Genomic DNA, 16,880 nt, shown 5'->3' with positions numbered 1-16,880 from the left:
GTTCTTTCCACTAAGATCTCACTCACAGAGATCTATCATTTAGGTTTGTTTTTTTTGTTTTTGTTTTTGCCAGAGTGCCTTGGCTTTCCATTCCTGAATTACTCTCATGAGTTTTTTAGCCAGATCCAAATGCCTTAAGGGCTGATTCTGAGGCCAGAGTTCTGTTTAGGACATCTGCCATTCTATGAGTACATGACATATTTATAGTTTTGCTTTTATTTTAAGATTTATCTTATTTATTTGAAAGACAGAGTTATGGTGAGAGAGGAGGGAGAGATATCTTCCATGCCCTGCTTCACTCCCCAAATGCAGCAACTACTAGGGCTGGGCCAGGCTGAAGCCAGGAGCCAGGAGCCTCTTCCAGGTCTCCCATGTGGGTGCAGGGGCTCAAGCACTTGGGCCATCTTCTGCTGCATCTTTCCAGGTGCATTAGCAGGGAGCTGGATCAGAAGTTGAGCAGCCAAGACTTGAACTGGCACCAAAGTGGGACACTGGTATAGCAAATGGAGACTTTACCTGCTACCCCACAAAGCTGGCCCCAGCTTTGTTTTTAAATAGAATCAAATTAATCTGTAATGAAATAAAGTTTTATCTAAATACAGGTATTTACATATATTATAAATAGAAAATATGATTGTGCCTGCTGTAGAAAATTTGATAAATACAAATAGGAAGAAAAAAATCACTTAAAATCCACAATTCACTAGTAACTGCTTAAAACAGGTGTATTTATTACTAGTCTGTTTTCTTTGTTTATACATACATATTATTTATTTTATGAAATTGATCTCATTCTATATATAAAATGCACAAATCAATACTAAACAACCAAATACAATTTTTTTTTTTTTGACAGGCAGAGTGGACAGTGAGAGAGAGAGACAGAGAGAAAGGTCTTCCTTTTGCCGTTGGTTCACCCTCCAATGGCCGCTGCGGCCGGCACACTGTGCTGATCCGAAGCCAGGAGCCAGGTGCTTCTCCTGGTCTCCCATGCGGGTGCAGGGCCCAAGCACTTGGGCCATCCTCCACTGCACTCCTGGGCCATAGCAGAGAGCTGGCCTGGAAGAGGGGCAACCGGGACAAAATCCAGCGCCCCGACCGGGACTAGAACCCGGTGTGCCGGTGCCGCAAGGCGGAGGATTAGCCTATTGAGCCATGGTGCTGGCCCAAATACAATTTTATACTCAACAATTAACTTTCTAAACACCAGGAAGGGGCCAGGTGTAAAAAGCACACCATGTAGCATGTAAGCAATGATGTCATCTTAAATTGTGGCCTTCTGAGCCCATGTTTCAGGGATGACTAATCCTCTTGTCCTTCCTCAAGTCAGTGGATTGAAGGAAAAGAGCCCTTGGCTTTGCATCCTGGCTTCAGCACCCAGGGCTGCAGGACCTTCAGTGAGTCACTCTCTAGTCTCCATGAGTCTGATTCCTCTTCTGAAGCTCCGAGATGGCCATCCCTGTCCTGACTGCCTCAGAACGTTACCAGGAGGAGGAAGTGAAAGGATATAAACACAAGCCTCTGTAAATTACCCACTTACACAAACACTCTTCAAGATTCTTGGCATTCTTAAGCACTTGGTATATAGTAGTAATAAGCATTCCCAAAGTTCTCTTTTCTCAAGTTCAATGTCATGACTCCCTTTCAAAAAGTAGAATGGTGTTGTAACAGATTTTGCATGGGGTCGCAGTTACCTGATTTTCACGACTACTTTCCCAGAGTGGTTCCTCTTTTACTGCAAGGATCCAGTGTAGAATTTCCTCTCCTGTGGTACCTGATGGCCTTGCCACACTGTTCTGCGTCTAGAAATCCACCTTTCTTCATGTCCTGATAGTGGCTTCTGCCAGTCTAACCTGAGGTGACTACATCTCCCAGTGCTACTCCCCTGTGGCACTGCACATTTTTCTCAGTCTCCTTGTGTTCCTCAGGTGATTCAGGGCACCTCCCATTGTTATCTGATTACTAATTTCCAAACACAAGTTCCAGTCATTCCTTACAGGATTGTTATTGTTTTACAGTGATGCTTCTCTCAACACCAAGTCTTTACCACCCCTTGCCCTGCCCTTTCCATGTCCTTACTACAGAGACTGGTGAATTTCTTATTAGAGCAACTTCCATTACTCTTTCCAAAATTCTCGTCTACCAGTATGTTCTTGTGTGGTAAGCCAACGTATCTATTTAAGTTTTCCACAACCAGCGCTCAGTGAGGCCTCTCATATTCAGCTCTGCTGGACTTGTTGGTTTCTTTCTCATGCTTCAGTAAACATTTCTCTTGTCTCTTCCTGAGAAAACACCTTACACGCAGCAGTAAATGCAAGCCAGAGGGGACTGTTCACATGCATAGTGGAGTGTGCTACATCGTAACACAGCCACTCTCAGTTGCAGGTGCCATAACCAGACAGTTGCAGTGTATAGTACACTTACTAAGTAGCAGTGGAGGCACCAATCAAATCAGCATTCTTCAACTTATAAAGAGTAAATTACATAAGGGCACCCACTATTGATTCTCTATAGAGAAACATTCTCAATACAACCAAAACAACTTTCAGACAACTTTGAGTCTCATCGCTGTCAACTTGGCGTTACCCCATTCTGTCTTGCTCCCTCTCCCCTCCCTTCCTGAACCAACTTGGATTCCTGTTGGGTTAGGGAAGGGCAGGAAAAGGGAGGAGCTGAAGATTATCAAAATGAAAATGGAAGCAGCAGAGATAAACAGAGAAATGAATTAGACAGACACTTGTTTGTGGGGCTGCTCAGAGTAGGGGTGAACTGGGAAAAAATTATCAGAAGACTCCAATATTTACTGTTTTGTTTCCTTGTGAAAGGAAAAAAAGCCCATATTTTTGTTATACTTGTTTGGTTTAAATTAATATTAGCAGAATTTCAATGCACATGATACCTAATAATCTACTGTGTTTTTAACAATTTTAAATTTTCTCAGACACCCCCACTACTCATTATTTCTTCACACATGACTGCGTACAACACTGTCCTGGTTCTTTAAGGCTTGGCTCAGATCTTGTTTGACTCAAAGTTGCCCATGCCCATGTGATTCAACAGACCACTCTCTTCTGCAAAAATCACCAGGCAGTGCCACATGCCACTGGTTACTACTCCCAACTAGATGACAGGCTTCTCCAGGGCAGGGAGCGTGTCTCACCTACCACTGGGGCCTGCTTTACACAGAACGATTGGATCTATAGAGAGCAATTACTCGCATCTTGACATCCATCCAACAGGCACCTACCGACCAACACACAAATGCCACCTCTCCCGCCAAGCACTAGGTCCAGCGCCACTATTCTTGTTTTATACATAACTGCTCTTGTATATGACCAGTCTGGCTCTGCTGAAGGCTAACTGTGGCCTTTAGCTACCCTCTGAGAAAGGCCATCAAGAAGTGGTAATTCGAGTCCAGGACTAGGCTAATCCCATGCCAAAGATTATCATTATCAGAGCAACATGTGGCTGAGCCCCCCAAAGAATGTCTTCTGGGTGGCAGGATGCTCCTCTTCTGGAAGAGTGCAGATCCAATCCATCTATTCTGAGCTGTGGACACGGCAGACCCATAGGAACACCCACCACCAGCAGGGAACTGGAGAGCCAAAGTCACTAACGTCTCAGTGAGGGGCCACCAGAGAAAATAAGAGCTGTACACAGGCATGTCTTCATTGCTCATCATGAATACTCCCAGCAAAAACAGCTTTAGCATATTTTTTATACTTTTAAAAAGAAGTTTCAAAGAAAGAAAATTACTTACTGCCTTCCCACGTACAATGCAAAAGGTTCAAAGCCCCTTCCACCCTCTTCCAGTGGGCAAGATGAAAGAATGCATATGCTATTGCTTCACTGTCTCCTCTCTTCAGGATATGTTCTGGGGGTAGGATTAAGCTTTTCATTTCTAGTAGGTACTGAAACAAAAAAGGCAGAACACAGATGTGTTAATACAGGGTAATTTGGAATTCAATATTGAAATAGACAGGTTGATTTCCCCAAAGCCACCATTTATAAGCATTTCATCAAACCTGTAACTTCATTCCTGCATTTGAAGGCAATTACTAAAACATGCAGCAACCCAAAGTTTGCTGACAGATGATCGGGCTTACACTAGTATCCTACAGTAGGCTTTCAGGCTATGATCCTAATCAAAGAAATATATATAGACTCCAACAACATAAAGGAAAATGTAGAAGACAGAGTTTGGTACAATTTTGTGACCAGCATGGAAATACATACAACAGACACATGAATGCTATGGCTAAACCAGCTGTACCACAGAGATTTGAGATTAACTAGCACTGCCCACTGTTTCTTTCTATATTTGCCACTCAACTTTGAAGGACCTTGTCCTGTGAAAAGAGCCCCCTGTACAGCTGCTCAGGTGCTGATGGGAGTGACGGTGGCAGCCTGAGCGTCAGAAGACCCAAGGAGGGGGACAGTAAAGAACCCCGAACAGCAATGTCCCTCTAGATCCTTTCCCAACGATGGGAAGGTGTCAGCGTATGCCTCTTTACTCCTATCTTCTTTTTTTTTTTTTTTTTTTTTTTTTTTTGACAGGCAGAGTGGACAGTGAGAGAGAGAGACAGAGAGAAAGGTCTTCCTTTGCCGTTGGTTCACCCTCCAATGGCCGCCGCGGCCGGCGCGCTGCGGCCAGCGCACCGCGCTGATCCGATGGCAGGAGCCAGGAGCCAGGTGCTTTTCCTGGTCTCCCATGGGGTGCAGGGCCCAAGCACCTGGGCCATCCTCCACTGCACTCCCTGGCCACAGCAGAGGGCTGGCCTGGAAGAGGGGCAACCGGGACAGAATCCGGCGCCCCAACCGGGACTAGAACCCGGTGTGCCGGCGCCGCTAGGCAGAGGATTAGCCTAGTGAGCCGCGGCGCCGGCTTACTCCTATCTTCTATAAAGGGAGTGTGAATACAGGACAAGAGGGGGTATTCTTTCTGGGAGCTGAGAGAAGACATTTTCCATTTTTGCTCTTTTGTTTGTTCTGATTATAGAACAGAAAGGGAAGCAAAATTAGAAAGGTATTTTATATTTGCAAATGTTAATCTCTCTTTGCTGGCTGGCATTCTCCCTGCGCTCTGCTCCTCAACTACTTCCCCTTGCAGACTCATCCCCAACACACACACATACCACCACCACCACCACTCCCACAACTTTCACAACCATCTGTGCATCTTCTTCAGAATGGAGATTGGCAAGTGATGGGGGAGGGGGGCTATATGCCTAGCTAACATTAGATAAACATAGAAAAAGGGAGTGCTATGAGAAGAGATGGTCAAACATTTTTGTGTCCAAATTCATTGCCTGTGGGTTTTGCTGTCAGTGGAAGTTTATGAAAAAGGGTGAAGGCTGAAGAGTCCTGATGAACAGAAAAGAGATTATGACCCAACTGTCCATGTCTTCATCATTATCTAGCTGAGGATTTGTATCCTTTTGGGGATCCCCAGGCATCTGCCTTCAACAAGCTTTCTCTGCTGTTGGTGCACCTGGCGCAGGGTACACAGACCAGCAGGTGCCAGGAGGACACATGGAGGGCTCTAGGCTCAGCAACTGAAACTCCTCTCTCTGGCTCTGATATGTGAAGAAACCTGCAAGCCTCTGGCCTCATTGCAGGAAGAAGAGGAGAGAGAGAGAGAGCAAAAAAGACAGGGAGAGAGCAAGTGCGAGAGCGAGAGACAGAGAGATTTCCAGCAAGTATAGGAGCACAGTGACAGCATCACCACATGTGGGCTGCAAGGGGTACAGAAATTCTCCTTGATGGAAGACCTGGGCAGAAGGACCTCTTTCCAGGCTGCTCCGTGAGAGGTGTTCACTGTGTTGATGGGAACTTCTCAAGCACGAGTTCTGAGAGAACTCATTTGCCTTTATGAACTCTACAAGCCAGTGCTTTCTTCCTGTACCTTGTTTTAAAATAGTGCAGAACAAAAATCTTCTGAGAAAAGCAACAATAGAGAATTATATAGAAATACAACTAGCACTATATTTATAATGAATATCAACCGCAACACAAACATAGAAGTTGCACTTTATACTCAGAGATAGCTGGTATCTTCTCTTGATTTTGCTGCTTTAATGGAAACCATTATAATGTATGTTGCTACTGCTAGCAATGGTCTGAAAAGACACCAAGGCTGTGAGTCAAGAGAAAGATACAAACCTGTAAAGTGCTGCAAACTGGATTGTTTCAGAGCAAGTTCGAGGAGACCATTTGGTTTACTCCAATCATCAGGAAAAAAAGGGGAATTTTTCTTGCCTAATGAGAGCCTTAGAATAAAATTTTTATCTGAGTATCTATCAAACAGTTTTTTAAAGAAAAGTTCATGCTATATGAATTTTGAAACTAAACATGAATATAATTGGCCCATGGTCCTAGGTATAAAGAATCTCAGATGGTAGTCGTAAGAAATGTGTAAGCTACTATTCCTTTTATTTCTCTGGTTAGGAAAGACTTTCATAGGCATTTCATTAGATATCTATGAATGAACTCTCCCCTTGGCCTAAGGAACCTTCAGGAACAGGGGCATGAGAAGAAGTGAGCATTGGGAGTTATCCACATTTTTGAGTAGAAAACAAATTAAAAGGAGGTGGGGCAGAGAAAACTTGGCTGGGAGCAAGGGGTTCAGAAAATCCCCCACAAAGGGATGCTATAAATCTGTGCTGTCTGTCCAATGTGGTAGCCTCTACCCCATATGGTTATTTACATCTAAATTAATTAAAATCAAACACAAGTAAAAATTCAGTTCATCTGTCCTACTAGCCATATTTGAAGTCCCAAACTGCTGCAAGTGGCTGATGACTATGGTAGTGGGCAGTGTAGAGAGCTTCTCCATTATCAGAGAAAAGTCCCTCTGGATGGCACTGCTGGAGACACAGTTTTCAATCTTCAAATAATTGGAGTGATGTTGAACATGAACTAATCTTAGGCATCCATCACAGGAGTCATCAGTGTAGTATCCACTGACTGAAACCATACCATAACAGATGCCTTAGTCAGAATGCAGGTTGAATGGGATGTGGATGGCTTTAAGGACATTATCGGTGGCCCCCAAGGGCACGCTGTAGTTAATGCTGTTTCTCCTCCAAGTGCTCTCTGATCTTGGTGCACACGTACTTTTCACATACCACCATATAATATTGACTATCCGTGTGTCTGTCTTCTCAGCTGAGTCTAAGACTGACATGAACCCCGGCATCTTACCGTCTTAATGTTCCCTACTGCACCTCCTACAGTGTCTTGCAGATTAAAGTAACACAAACACACACACTCAAAAGCTGAATTAAACTGAAGCCTCTCTTCCCAAGAAGAGTCTGAAAATGAGTATCCTCTGGTCTAATCAGCCTCATGAGGTTGTTCATGGAAGCAACTCACCAAGAAAATAGTGCTGCCTTCTTATCCTATCTATTTTATGGCAGGTTATGCCTATAAAGGAGATTTATACGCTGTTATAGTTCCAAACAAAATGTTGGCTCTAACCAAATGATGAAGGCTAATAACAACAATGTGTTATGTTTTTGGCCAAGCTTAAAATGGCTGGCGAGATCAGTTCTCAACATGTGCAACATTTAAATTAGAAAGGCATGGAACAACATTTCACATCTTACTTGTCAGGAGAAAAATAAATGGAAGAGGGCAGATTCCTATCCGCAAGTATGCAGAAATCAATTAGAATAACTGTAGCTCACAAATCAGAGAGCACGCTCTGCCTGTCTATATTAATGGCTTGGCTTCTATTAGCTAAACCAGAATTCTGCACTGTCTTTGCCCACCATCCTGCCTCGAACTTCCTCCCCAGATTTGCAAATCATGCTGATCTTGAAGTACAGTGCATCTAGTTTTCGGAAGCAACTGTTCAAAATCTATTTGTGTCAGAACCCAGCTCCTTGTGCGGGATTGGAAGCATTCAAGTCAGGAGCTGTAAAAAAGAGCAGAGGGCTGTGGTCTTCAGTGAGCAGCACCCACTCAAGGTCAGAGGCTGGATCACCTGTCAGGAAAGCTGCAGGGGAGATCTGGCCAACGGAGGCTACCCTAGGTGACTGCTAAGGTCTCTTTTGTTAAGGTCTTAAAATTCTATCAGTCGAGTGAAAATGATCTCAAAGTCACCCTTCACATAAATGCTAACGCCATGGAATTAATTCATACCCTCTTTTGCTGAGATTGTCAATGCCAACGAAGCATAAGACACATCAAAGTCATTAGCAAAAATCCGAGTAAACAAAATGTGAAAGAACTAGTTAATTAAATTACAGCACCTGAGGAAGATGACTATCCACTGCTCCCCAAAACTGGGAGCAGAAGAATATTTCCTAGCATGGGAAATGTTCATGATACGTCTAAGTTAAAACAACAATGACAACAAAAACAATGTACTATGTTATATATATAACATAATTGTCATGGGATATGTTTAACAGATTATTATTTTGATAATAAACATGTACATGTAGGCATTAAAAGACATGTGGCAGTCAGAGAGAATGTTATTGGAGGTTAAATATTTGATTTTATGAAAAATTAATTTCTTATTGTTCTTTCTATGTTTTTAGTAATAAGCATTTTTCTCTCTGTATATTTTTTGTAAACACATCTATGTATACATAGATTTGTAACACAAATGCATTTTCTAGACTTGCATCAAAAACACAAAAAACAAATTATACAAATGATAACCAGTTTAGCAACTTTTTTACAATATAATACTTTGGCATAAATAGCTCTAACAAAACAAATTCTAAACCCAGAAAATGCTTTTAAAATATCAATTAAGCATTCAGAGACTAAAACAGCATTGGTTGGAAGAGAAGCTACAAGTTCTGTTTTAATGTTGTCTACTCCCTGGGTTCCGTGAGACACGCAGTGTAACAGGACAACAGTGAGTCAGCATGGTTCACACAGACGATACTGTGATGGACAATGAGGTACACATCCCCAGGGCTCCTTGCTTCACCTCTTCCCATGTGCCATCCGCCATCCCGAATCACTATTTTGAATCCTGGCTCTACTATTCAGCTATGAGACCTTGGACATGTAATTTAATTTCTTTGAACCTCAATTCACTCATCTGTAAAAACGGAACAATAAAAATACACATCTTGTTGGTTTAAATGTTTTCATGTGTCTTCCTGGTTCTCCCTACACACACACCAAAAATGCCTATAGCAGTTGAGGCTGAGCCAAAGCCAAGATCCTGGAACCCCATTAAAGGTCTCCCACATGGGTGGCAGAAACCCAAATCCTCGGGCCATCATCTGCTGCCTAGTAGCAAGCTAGATTGGAAGTACAGAGGTGGGACTTGATCCCAGGCCCTCTGATTATGGGATGCAAGGCTTACTCCACAGTACCACTACACCTGCCCCCAGTTTAAATTTGTGAAGATTACATAGAGGTAACATATGTAAAGCATTCATTGAAGAGTAGCTGTTTTTCCTAACAAAGAGATAAAATGGGGGCTGGCACTGTGGTATATCGGGTAAAGCTGCCGTCTGCAGTGCCAGTATCCCATATGGGCACCAGTTCAAGTTCCGGATACTCCACTTCTGATCCAGCTCTCTGCTATGGCCTGGGAAAGCAGTGGAAGATGGCCCAAGTCCTTGGGTCCCTGCACCCATATACAAGACCTGGAAGAAGTTCCTGGATCCTGGCTTCAGATTCCAACTGTTGGAATTCAGATCCTGGCCCAGTTCCAACTGTTGTGGCCATTTGGGGAGTGAACCAGCAGAAGGAAGACCTCTCTCTCCATCTCCCTCCCCCTCTCCCCCAACTATGACTTTTAAATAAATAAATAAATCTTTTTTTAAAAAAAGATGAAACATTCATATCACTGGAGAGGTGAGTTGTATTTCTTGTATCTGTACATTCCACTGATGACTGAGTCTGCTTCTAGATAAAATACCTTAGCAGGTCCACGAAGGGTTCCTCATCAAGGTACCTGCTTCTTCTCAGTTCATTTATCTATTCATGTTACTTTGCTTCATTCAAAAAATGCATGAGCTCCCACTTTGCATCCCAAGGAAAGATATGGGAGTGCCACGGTGCAACCCAAGGATACAGATATGGCAGTGCCCACAGGGTATCTTGGGAGTATAGGTGTGGGAGTACCTCCAGCTTACACAAGGACAGGAATATGGGGGGACTCACAGGGTACCCTAAGGACACAGACACGGGAGCACTCAGTGTGGTCCAAGGGCACTGGTATAGGAGGGCCCCCTGGACCTCAAGAACAGATACGGGAACACCCATAATGTACCTCAAGGGCACAGACATGAATTAGGCTAGGTCTGCACTTTGATGAAGCATCATCTTTGTAGTAAGGAAGAAGGAAGAAGAAGAGGGAAAGAGGGGCAGGGAATGAGGAAACAAGCAGCAGCCATAGAAAGACACAAGACCCAAGGCGATGAGCTCCTCAGTAGCCGCACTGAGATTCTTTGCACCGAGGACACACAGATGGTGAGCGATGTGCCTAAGAAGATCTCACAGAAAAAGGAAAATACAAGCTGATCCTATCAAGCGGACGACAGTTTACCCTCAGGGATGTCTTCCTTGGGGAGGGGAGATTGTAGGCCAGGAGCAAGGCTGGACCATGTCCACAAAGCACCAAAGCGCATGCTGTACTTGTTGCCTGTGGCGCCCGAACACTCACACGACACTAATGGCCCCCTCACCTAAGCACTGACCTGGGCCACGTGTTATCTCAGGTACCTCTGGGAGGGACCTGATGTTATCATCCCTGTTTCACAGATGAGAAAACGGAGGCTTTGAGGAGCTGGGTCACTCGCCCAGGGTCGCACAGGCTGCGTGTGCCTGTGCTGGGGCTCCGGCTCTTTCCTACCCTCCCAGGGAGTAAAGCAGGGAAAGTGGTTGTCAAAGGCCTCCCATGACACGCTCCAGAGTATGCCCTTGGCCCGGAGTCTCTCTGTGGTTTCCAGGCTTTTAGATGCAGAATAATATGTTTAAAGGGGAAAGAAAAAAAAAGAATCTTAAAACAGAATCCATGAAATTGATGAAAAACAAAACTTCAAGGGAGGGACCTCAGGGAGGTCTGAGGAATCCTATGGATCAAACACAAGGGAGCAGTTTGCAGAGCCCTGCAGTGGGCAAGTGGGAAGTGAGTTGGTGTAGGGCGTGGCATTGAGATACAGGGAAAAGTGAGTGCAGGAATACACAGAAGGAAGGAGATGGAAGAAAGCAAGGTCTTAGAAGACTCCTGTCACAGTCCAGAGGAGTGTGAAGTTGAGGGGCTCCCCCAGGACCTAGTGCCCGCCTGGGTCTGAGGACAAAAGAAATCAATGGTGACTGTGAAATTCTTTCCGGAGGAAACTAGAATAATATGAGATCCTTGGTAGCATATAGACATCAGAGGAAGAAGAGGCTTAGCAATGAAAGCTACCAAACAGTCTCAAGTGCCTGCAGGGTTTCCCAGGACAAACAGCTTAGGGGCAGGGAGTGTGAAGTCTGGAGCCTGGGAGAAAAACCAGAGACACAGATTTGGGTTTTCAGAGCTGAGGTGGCACCAAGCAGTGGGGGTTCCTGTGAGTTCCCAGGAGAGCTTTGTGCAAGAGTGGAGAGCCCAGCCGGCGCCGTGGCTCACTAGGCTAATCCTCTGCTTTGCGGCGCTGGCACACCGGGTTCTAGTCCTGGTCGGGGCACCGGATTCTGTCCCAGTTGCCCCTCTTCCAGGCCAGCTCTCTGCTGTGGCCAGGGAGTGCAGTGGAGGATGGCCCAAGTGCTTGGGCCCTGCACCCCATGGGAGACCAGGAGAAGTACCTGGCTCCTGCCATCGGATCAGCGCGGTGTGCCGGCTGCAGCACGCTGGCCACCGCGGCCATTGGAGGGTGAACCAATGGCAAAAGGAAGACCTTTCTCTCTGTCTCTCTCTCTCACTGTCCACTCTGCCTGTCAAAAAATTAAAAAAAAAATTAAAAAAAAAAAAAAAGAGTGGAGAGCCCACTGAATGAAGCTCTGCAGAAAATCAACAAGAAGGGGTGGGTAAGAGAGGGAAAGACGTGGGAGAAGACCGTGCAGAGATGCAGGAATAGTGCCAAGAGAGGGAGTCAGGAACTAGGTGGCTTCAAGATACCAAAGGGTCTGTCTGTGGGGCCACCTGCTTAGGAGAAATGAAAGAGGATGGGGGTTTGAGAAGAGAGCAAAGGGTCTAGCGGCCTAGGTGGACATGGCCTTGGAGGGGTGACCTTGGCAAGGTGACCTTAGCAGGTATGGCCTTGGCGGGGGCAGCCTTGGTGGAAGCCATTTCAGTGCTTTTTGGTTAAGAAAGAGACTTAGAAGCTTTCTAATCCTGAGAAATGTGGCTAAAAACTGGTTTCTGTCCATTTTCCTCAGGGTCATATTTCTACAATACGTTCTCCCTACTCCAATCCAAAAAAGCTTTGGAACAAAATATGACTCAATTCAAAGAAACTTATATTGAAATAATATTTCTGAAATGTGCCATTGATATATAATATCACAGATAACTGCCAGGGTATTTTACATTTCTGCTTCCATGCTTCAAGCATTTTTAAAAGCTAAAACCCACTACACATTTTGTTTCCTAAATTGGATTAAAAAGCAATTTTATACTCTGTCAATCAGCTTTACCAAGATATAAAGTGAGGACTGCTTTAGTGTTTGCATGAAATGGAATTTCCATCTCTGTTACAATGCCCTGTAGATGCCCCATTAGCATACACGATTATCAGGATGTTTTCCCCCACAAGCCTCTCGAAATCCCCATGAAATTAGTTTCTAGATTTACAATAGATGAGCTTTTTTTTTTTTAAAAGGAAAATTTTAATGGAAACACATTTCTCTCATAACATTCCCAATTCACCCCTCTCTATTTTCACGTGACTCTACACACCTAAGTATCTATAAGGCAAGGTCCTGACTGCAATATGCCATCAACCCCCTGCTGCCCTATTGGTAAAATGAATTTTCAGGAGTGTGGCAATTCTCAGGACCCATGGGGGACCTGTTGTGCCCTTCACTGCCCAGGAAGGACAGTACATGGCTTAGTAGTCCTGAGATGTCACAAAAGATTAAGATGAAAGCTGGGGATTTTTCTTGATTTTTTTCCTTCAACAGCTCCACCCACAATACCCAGGCATCCCAAGGAGCTGGCACTGTCTCCCTCAGGCACTTCTGAACTGCTCAGAGTGGGACCGGGTGCCCAGTTTTATGGGTGGAACCTCAGGAGCTGATTCTCCAGTGTGGGCAGTGGGCCAAAGGTATCCGATCTGCTAGTTCCTTTCTTTTCTTTCCTTCCTTTCTTCCCACCTTCCTTTTTTTTTTTTTTTTTTTTTAAATTTCTTTGAAAGAGTTATGGAGAAAGAGGAAAAGACAGAGAGACAATCTTGCACCTGCTGGTTCACACCCCAGATGGCCACAATGACTGGGGTTGGGTCAGGCTTAAGCCAGAAGCCAGAAGCTTCATCTGGATCTCTCACATGAGTAGCAGGGGCCCAAACACTTGGGCCATTTTCCACTGTTTTCTCAGGCCATTCGCAGGGAGTTGGGTCAGAAGGGCAGCAGCTGAGACATGAATTGGCTTCCATATGGGATGATGGCTTTTGCAGGTGGTGGCTGCTATGCCTCCCTTCTCTTCTTTACAATCTTATTTATTTATCTGAAAGGCAGAGTTACAGAGAGACAGAGAGAGAGAGACAGAGATTGCCAGAGAGAACGAGATTTTCTATCCACTGGTTCATTCCACAATGGCCAAGGCTGGGCCAAACTGAAGCCAGGAGCCAGGAACTGGATCCAGGTCTCCCACTTGGGTAGCAAAGGTCCAAGTGCTTGGACCATCAACTGCTGCTTTCCCAGGAACATCAGCAGGAAGTTGGATGGGAAGTAGAGCAGCTGGGACATAAAATGACACTCATGTGGGATGCTGGCATCACAGGCTTATCCCACTGTGCCACAATGCTGGCCCCAGCACCTGTTAATTTCTCAACTGTATACAAAGGTGCCCTGGGGTTGCCGGGCTATTAGAACTTGTTATCTCAGGTTCAGCCAGAGCAGTGTGACTTTCACTTGCTTTATTGAGGTTTCACATGATCCTGCATGAGGAGTGAAAAATATTTATTGCTTACAGAAATAAGAAAGGGTTATTTGGTTTTGGGTTTTTGTTTTTGTAGAAGCAAAAGCTTAATAATCAGTTAAGTCAGCCAGTGGGGTTTGGTGCTGGTGGTGAAGGGAATCTGTGACTTGGGGAGCCCTCTTTGTTGAAACTGATCAGGCTTGACTCTCTTATGAGCCAACACCCACTTCAGGAGACCACCATGTTCATGGTCTTCAGAGGGGAGCAGAAGGTTTGGCACTCTGTATACAGAGAGGCCACTCCACGGTGATGCACACTTAGAGAAGGTTCCTAACAGCAAAGCGCAAGATGTGATTTCCAGGAGTCCCAGAACACTGGGCTGGCTGCCTTCTCCAGCCCCAAGTGTGAGCAGACTGCCCGGTCTCTCTTATCAACAACTGGGAAGCACTCACTCCTTGAGAGTACGGACCATGTTGTGAGCAGTGTCCCAGTGCCTGACAGTGCTTATTAAATGTAAATGAATTCGCTGTTGGGAGGGAAAAGAGGACTCTGCAATAGAAATGTATACTTTTGGAGAATATAAAGGTTGGTGGATAGGAGCAGGAAGATCGCTACTACACTTATGATCAAGTAAACATCTGTTGGAGCAGATGTGCTGTGGTTGAGCAGAAACTGAACAAGGTATGCACCTTCCAGCTGAGAGAGGAACAGGAAGAATTCTTCTAAGGGCATGAAAGCCTTGACACCTTTGAGAAGGAGAACGGATGCCAAGCCAGAGTGTTCAGGGCAGCAAAGAGAGGGGAGAAGAGCAACCAAGGCCAAGAGACCCTAAGCCTGTCCATCCTGGTTTAAAAGAAGCACCTGAAGACCTTCAGCTGGGCCCCTGCCTCTGTGATTCTGCACACCTGGACCTGCTGATCACAGAGTCCATGCTAGGGAAGGTCTTCTATCACCTCTCTCTCTCTCCTGCTCACAGTCCTCTTCCTGCCTTGGGGTGGTAGTGAAGCATCATTCCCACAGTGCAACATCAGCTGGTAGGCAGAAGGAGCTACCACTAAGAAGGAAATGAGTAACTGCTCAGTTTTTCATGGGCTGAAGAAGAAATTCTTGGGGAAGAGTGAAAACTTTAGTAGAAACTGGAAACGCTTTGCTAGGGGAGCCAATAATAATGGTGTCTGTGTGTGTCTGTGTGTGTGTGATTGCTCAGGTGGCTTGACATGGGAAATTTGATTTACACCACTGAAAGAAAGGAGTAGTCAACCTCCATGACAGAGAGGTCATCCTGCTTCTGTAAGGAGGGACAATGAAGGTGGAAGAAGCAGAGAGGTTTTCAGGCAACCTTGTTCATTCCTAGAACAGACCCGTGCCTGTTCCACCAGAGGAGGCAAGGGGATGAGAGGAATGGGTTTGGGTATGCGGTGGTGGTGGGGTTCATCACAGATGGGAAATGCTATGCTCTGGTGCAAGACCTAGTGGGAGGGAGAGGGCAGGACACAGGGATGGTACCATGCTCAGAATCAGAAATGCGTAACTCCTGCTCAGCCACAAGCAAAGGAATTACCAAGCAACTGCAGGGTGCAGACAACTGCGGCTAGAACATGCTGGAGCCTCGGTCAACCTGGAGGCTTGCAGGGCTCCTGAGGGCCCTGGGTCAGAGAACCTGTTCTTGTAGCAGCAAGCACAGAACTAGAGGTGAAGGTGAAAGGCAAGAGATGATGGTGCCAACATGAACTGAGCACGGACCAGATGAGTTATATAATGGAATTCCCTTTACTTGTCTTTAGTCCTACAAAGCTGTTACTTCTCATGTCCCCATTTTATCAAAAAAGGAAGGGCAGGAAGTTAATTAGCTGTCCCCTCCCATGGTTCTCTCTGGCTCCATGGACAGGAAGTACTGACAGTCATTATTTTGAATACCACTGAACTTTTTCAATGATATTTCACAGTTCTACCTACCTTTAGATTGCTATGCCTTGCTCTATCATAATCACTGTAAATAGCTAACAACATTCTACTTTACTACACATAGCCAAAACTAGAACAAAATTCCATTTGTACTTAATAAATTCATAAATACATCTTTTTTTGGAAAGAAACTGCTCAATGAAAGTAAGGGTATAATGAAATGATAAGGCAGCCACCTGCTGATGGGAGGGCAAACTACAGTGTTTTTGGGGTTTTTTTGATAAGCAATTTGGCAGTAAATATCAAGGGCTTTCTACACATGACTCAGTAATCCCCATTCTATAAATCTACCCTAAGGAATAATCCTAAAGATTAAAAAATCTTTATATCTACATAAAATCTGACTCATACTGTCAACCTGATGTCTACAATAAAGGACTCAAGAAGTCAATCATTCTCTTCAACAAATGTTGCTGGGAAAACTGGATATCCATATGTAAAATGATGAAACTGGACCTCTATCTTATACCTTACACAAAAACCAACTCAAGGGCCTGGTGCTGTGGCACAGAAGGTTAAGTGTCTGCCTGCTGTGCTGGCATCCAATCTGGGCACTGGTTCAAGTCCTGACTGCTCTACTTCCAGTCCAGCTCCCTGATGATGTAACTCGGAAAGCAATGGGGGATGGCCCAACTACTTGGGCCCCTGCACCCATGTGGGAGACCAAGATGAAGTTCCTGGCTCCTGGCTTCGGCCTGGCTTAGCCACAGCCATTGCAGCCACTGCAGCCATTTGAAATGCATTAGAGACTTAAAGGTAAGGCCTGAAACTGTCAGTGTCCTAAAAGAAAATATGTAGGAAAAGCTTCATGATAGTGATCTTGGCAGTGATTTCTTGAACATGACACCCAAAGCACAGGCAACAAAAGCAAAGACAG

General features: G+C 44.9%; 1 protein-coding gene across 34 annotated transcripts in view; it reads right to left on the bottom strand.

Annotated features, from left to right (window-relative positions):
- ST7 (suppression of tumorigenicity 7) overlaps positions 1-16,880 on the bottom strand; it is a 295,626-nt gene that overhangs the window by 18,023 nt on the left and 260,723 nt on the right. For 26 of the 34 annotated variants that reach the window (XR_007920237.2, XR_011387008.1, XR_011387009.1 and 23 more), the window contains 1 exon segment: positions 3,761-3,911. Coding sequence is in view for 29 of the 34 variants with exons in the window: in XM_051847997.2 (XP_051703957.1) it covers positions 3,761-3,911 (151 nt within the window). In the remaining 5 variants the exon portion in view is untranslated. 34 annotated transcript variants of the gene reach the window in all.

Source organism: Oryctolagus cuniculus, chromosome 3 (genome assembly GCF_964237555.1).
Source record: "Oryctolagus cuniculus chromosome 3, mOryCun1.1, whole genome shotgun sequence".
Taxonomy (NCBI): Eukaryota; Metazoa; Chordata; class Mammalia; order Lagomorpha; family Leporidae; genus Oryctolagus; species Oryctolagus cuniculus.
The sequence above is the reverse complement of the archived record's forward strand: the minus strand, read 5'-3'. Positions and strand labels throughout refer to the sequence as shown.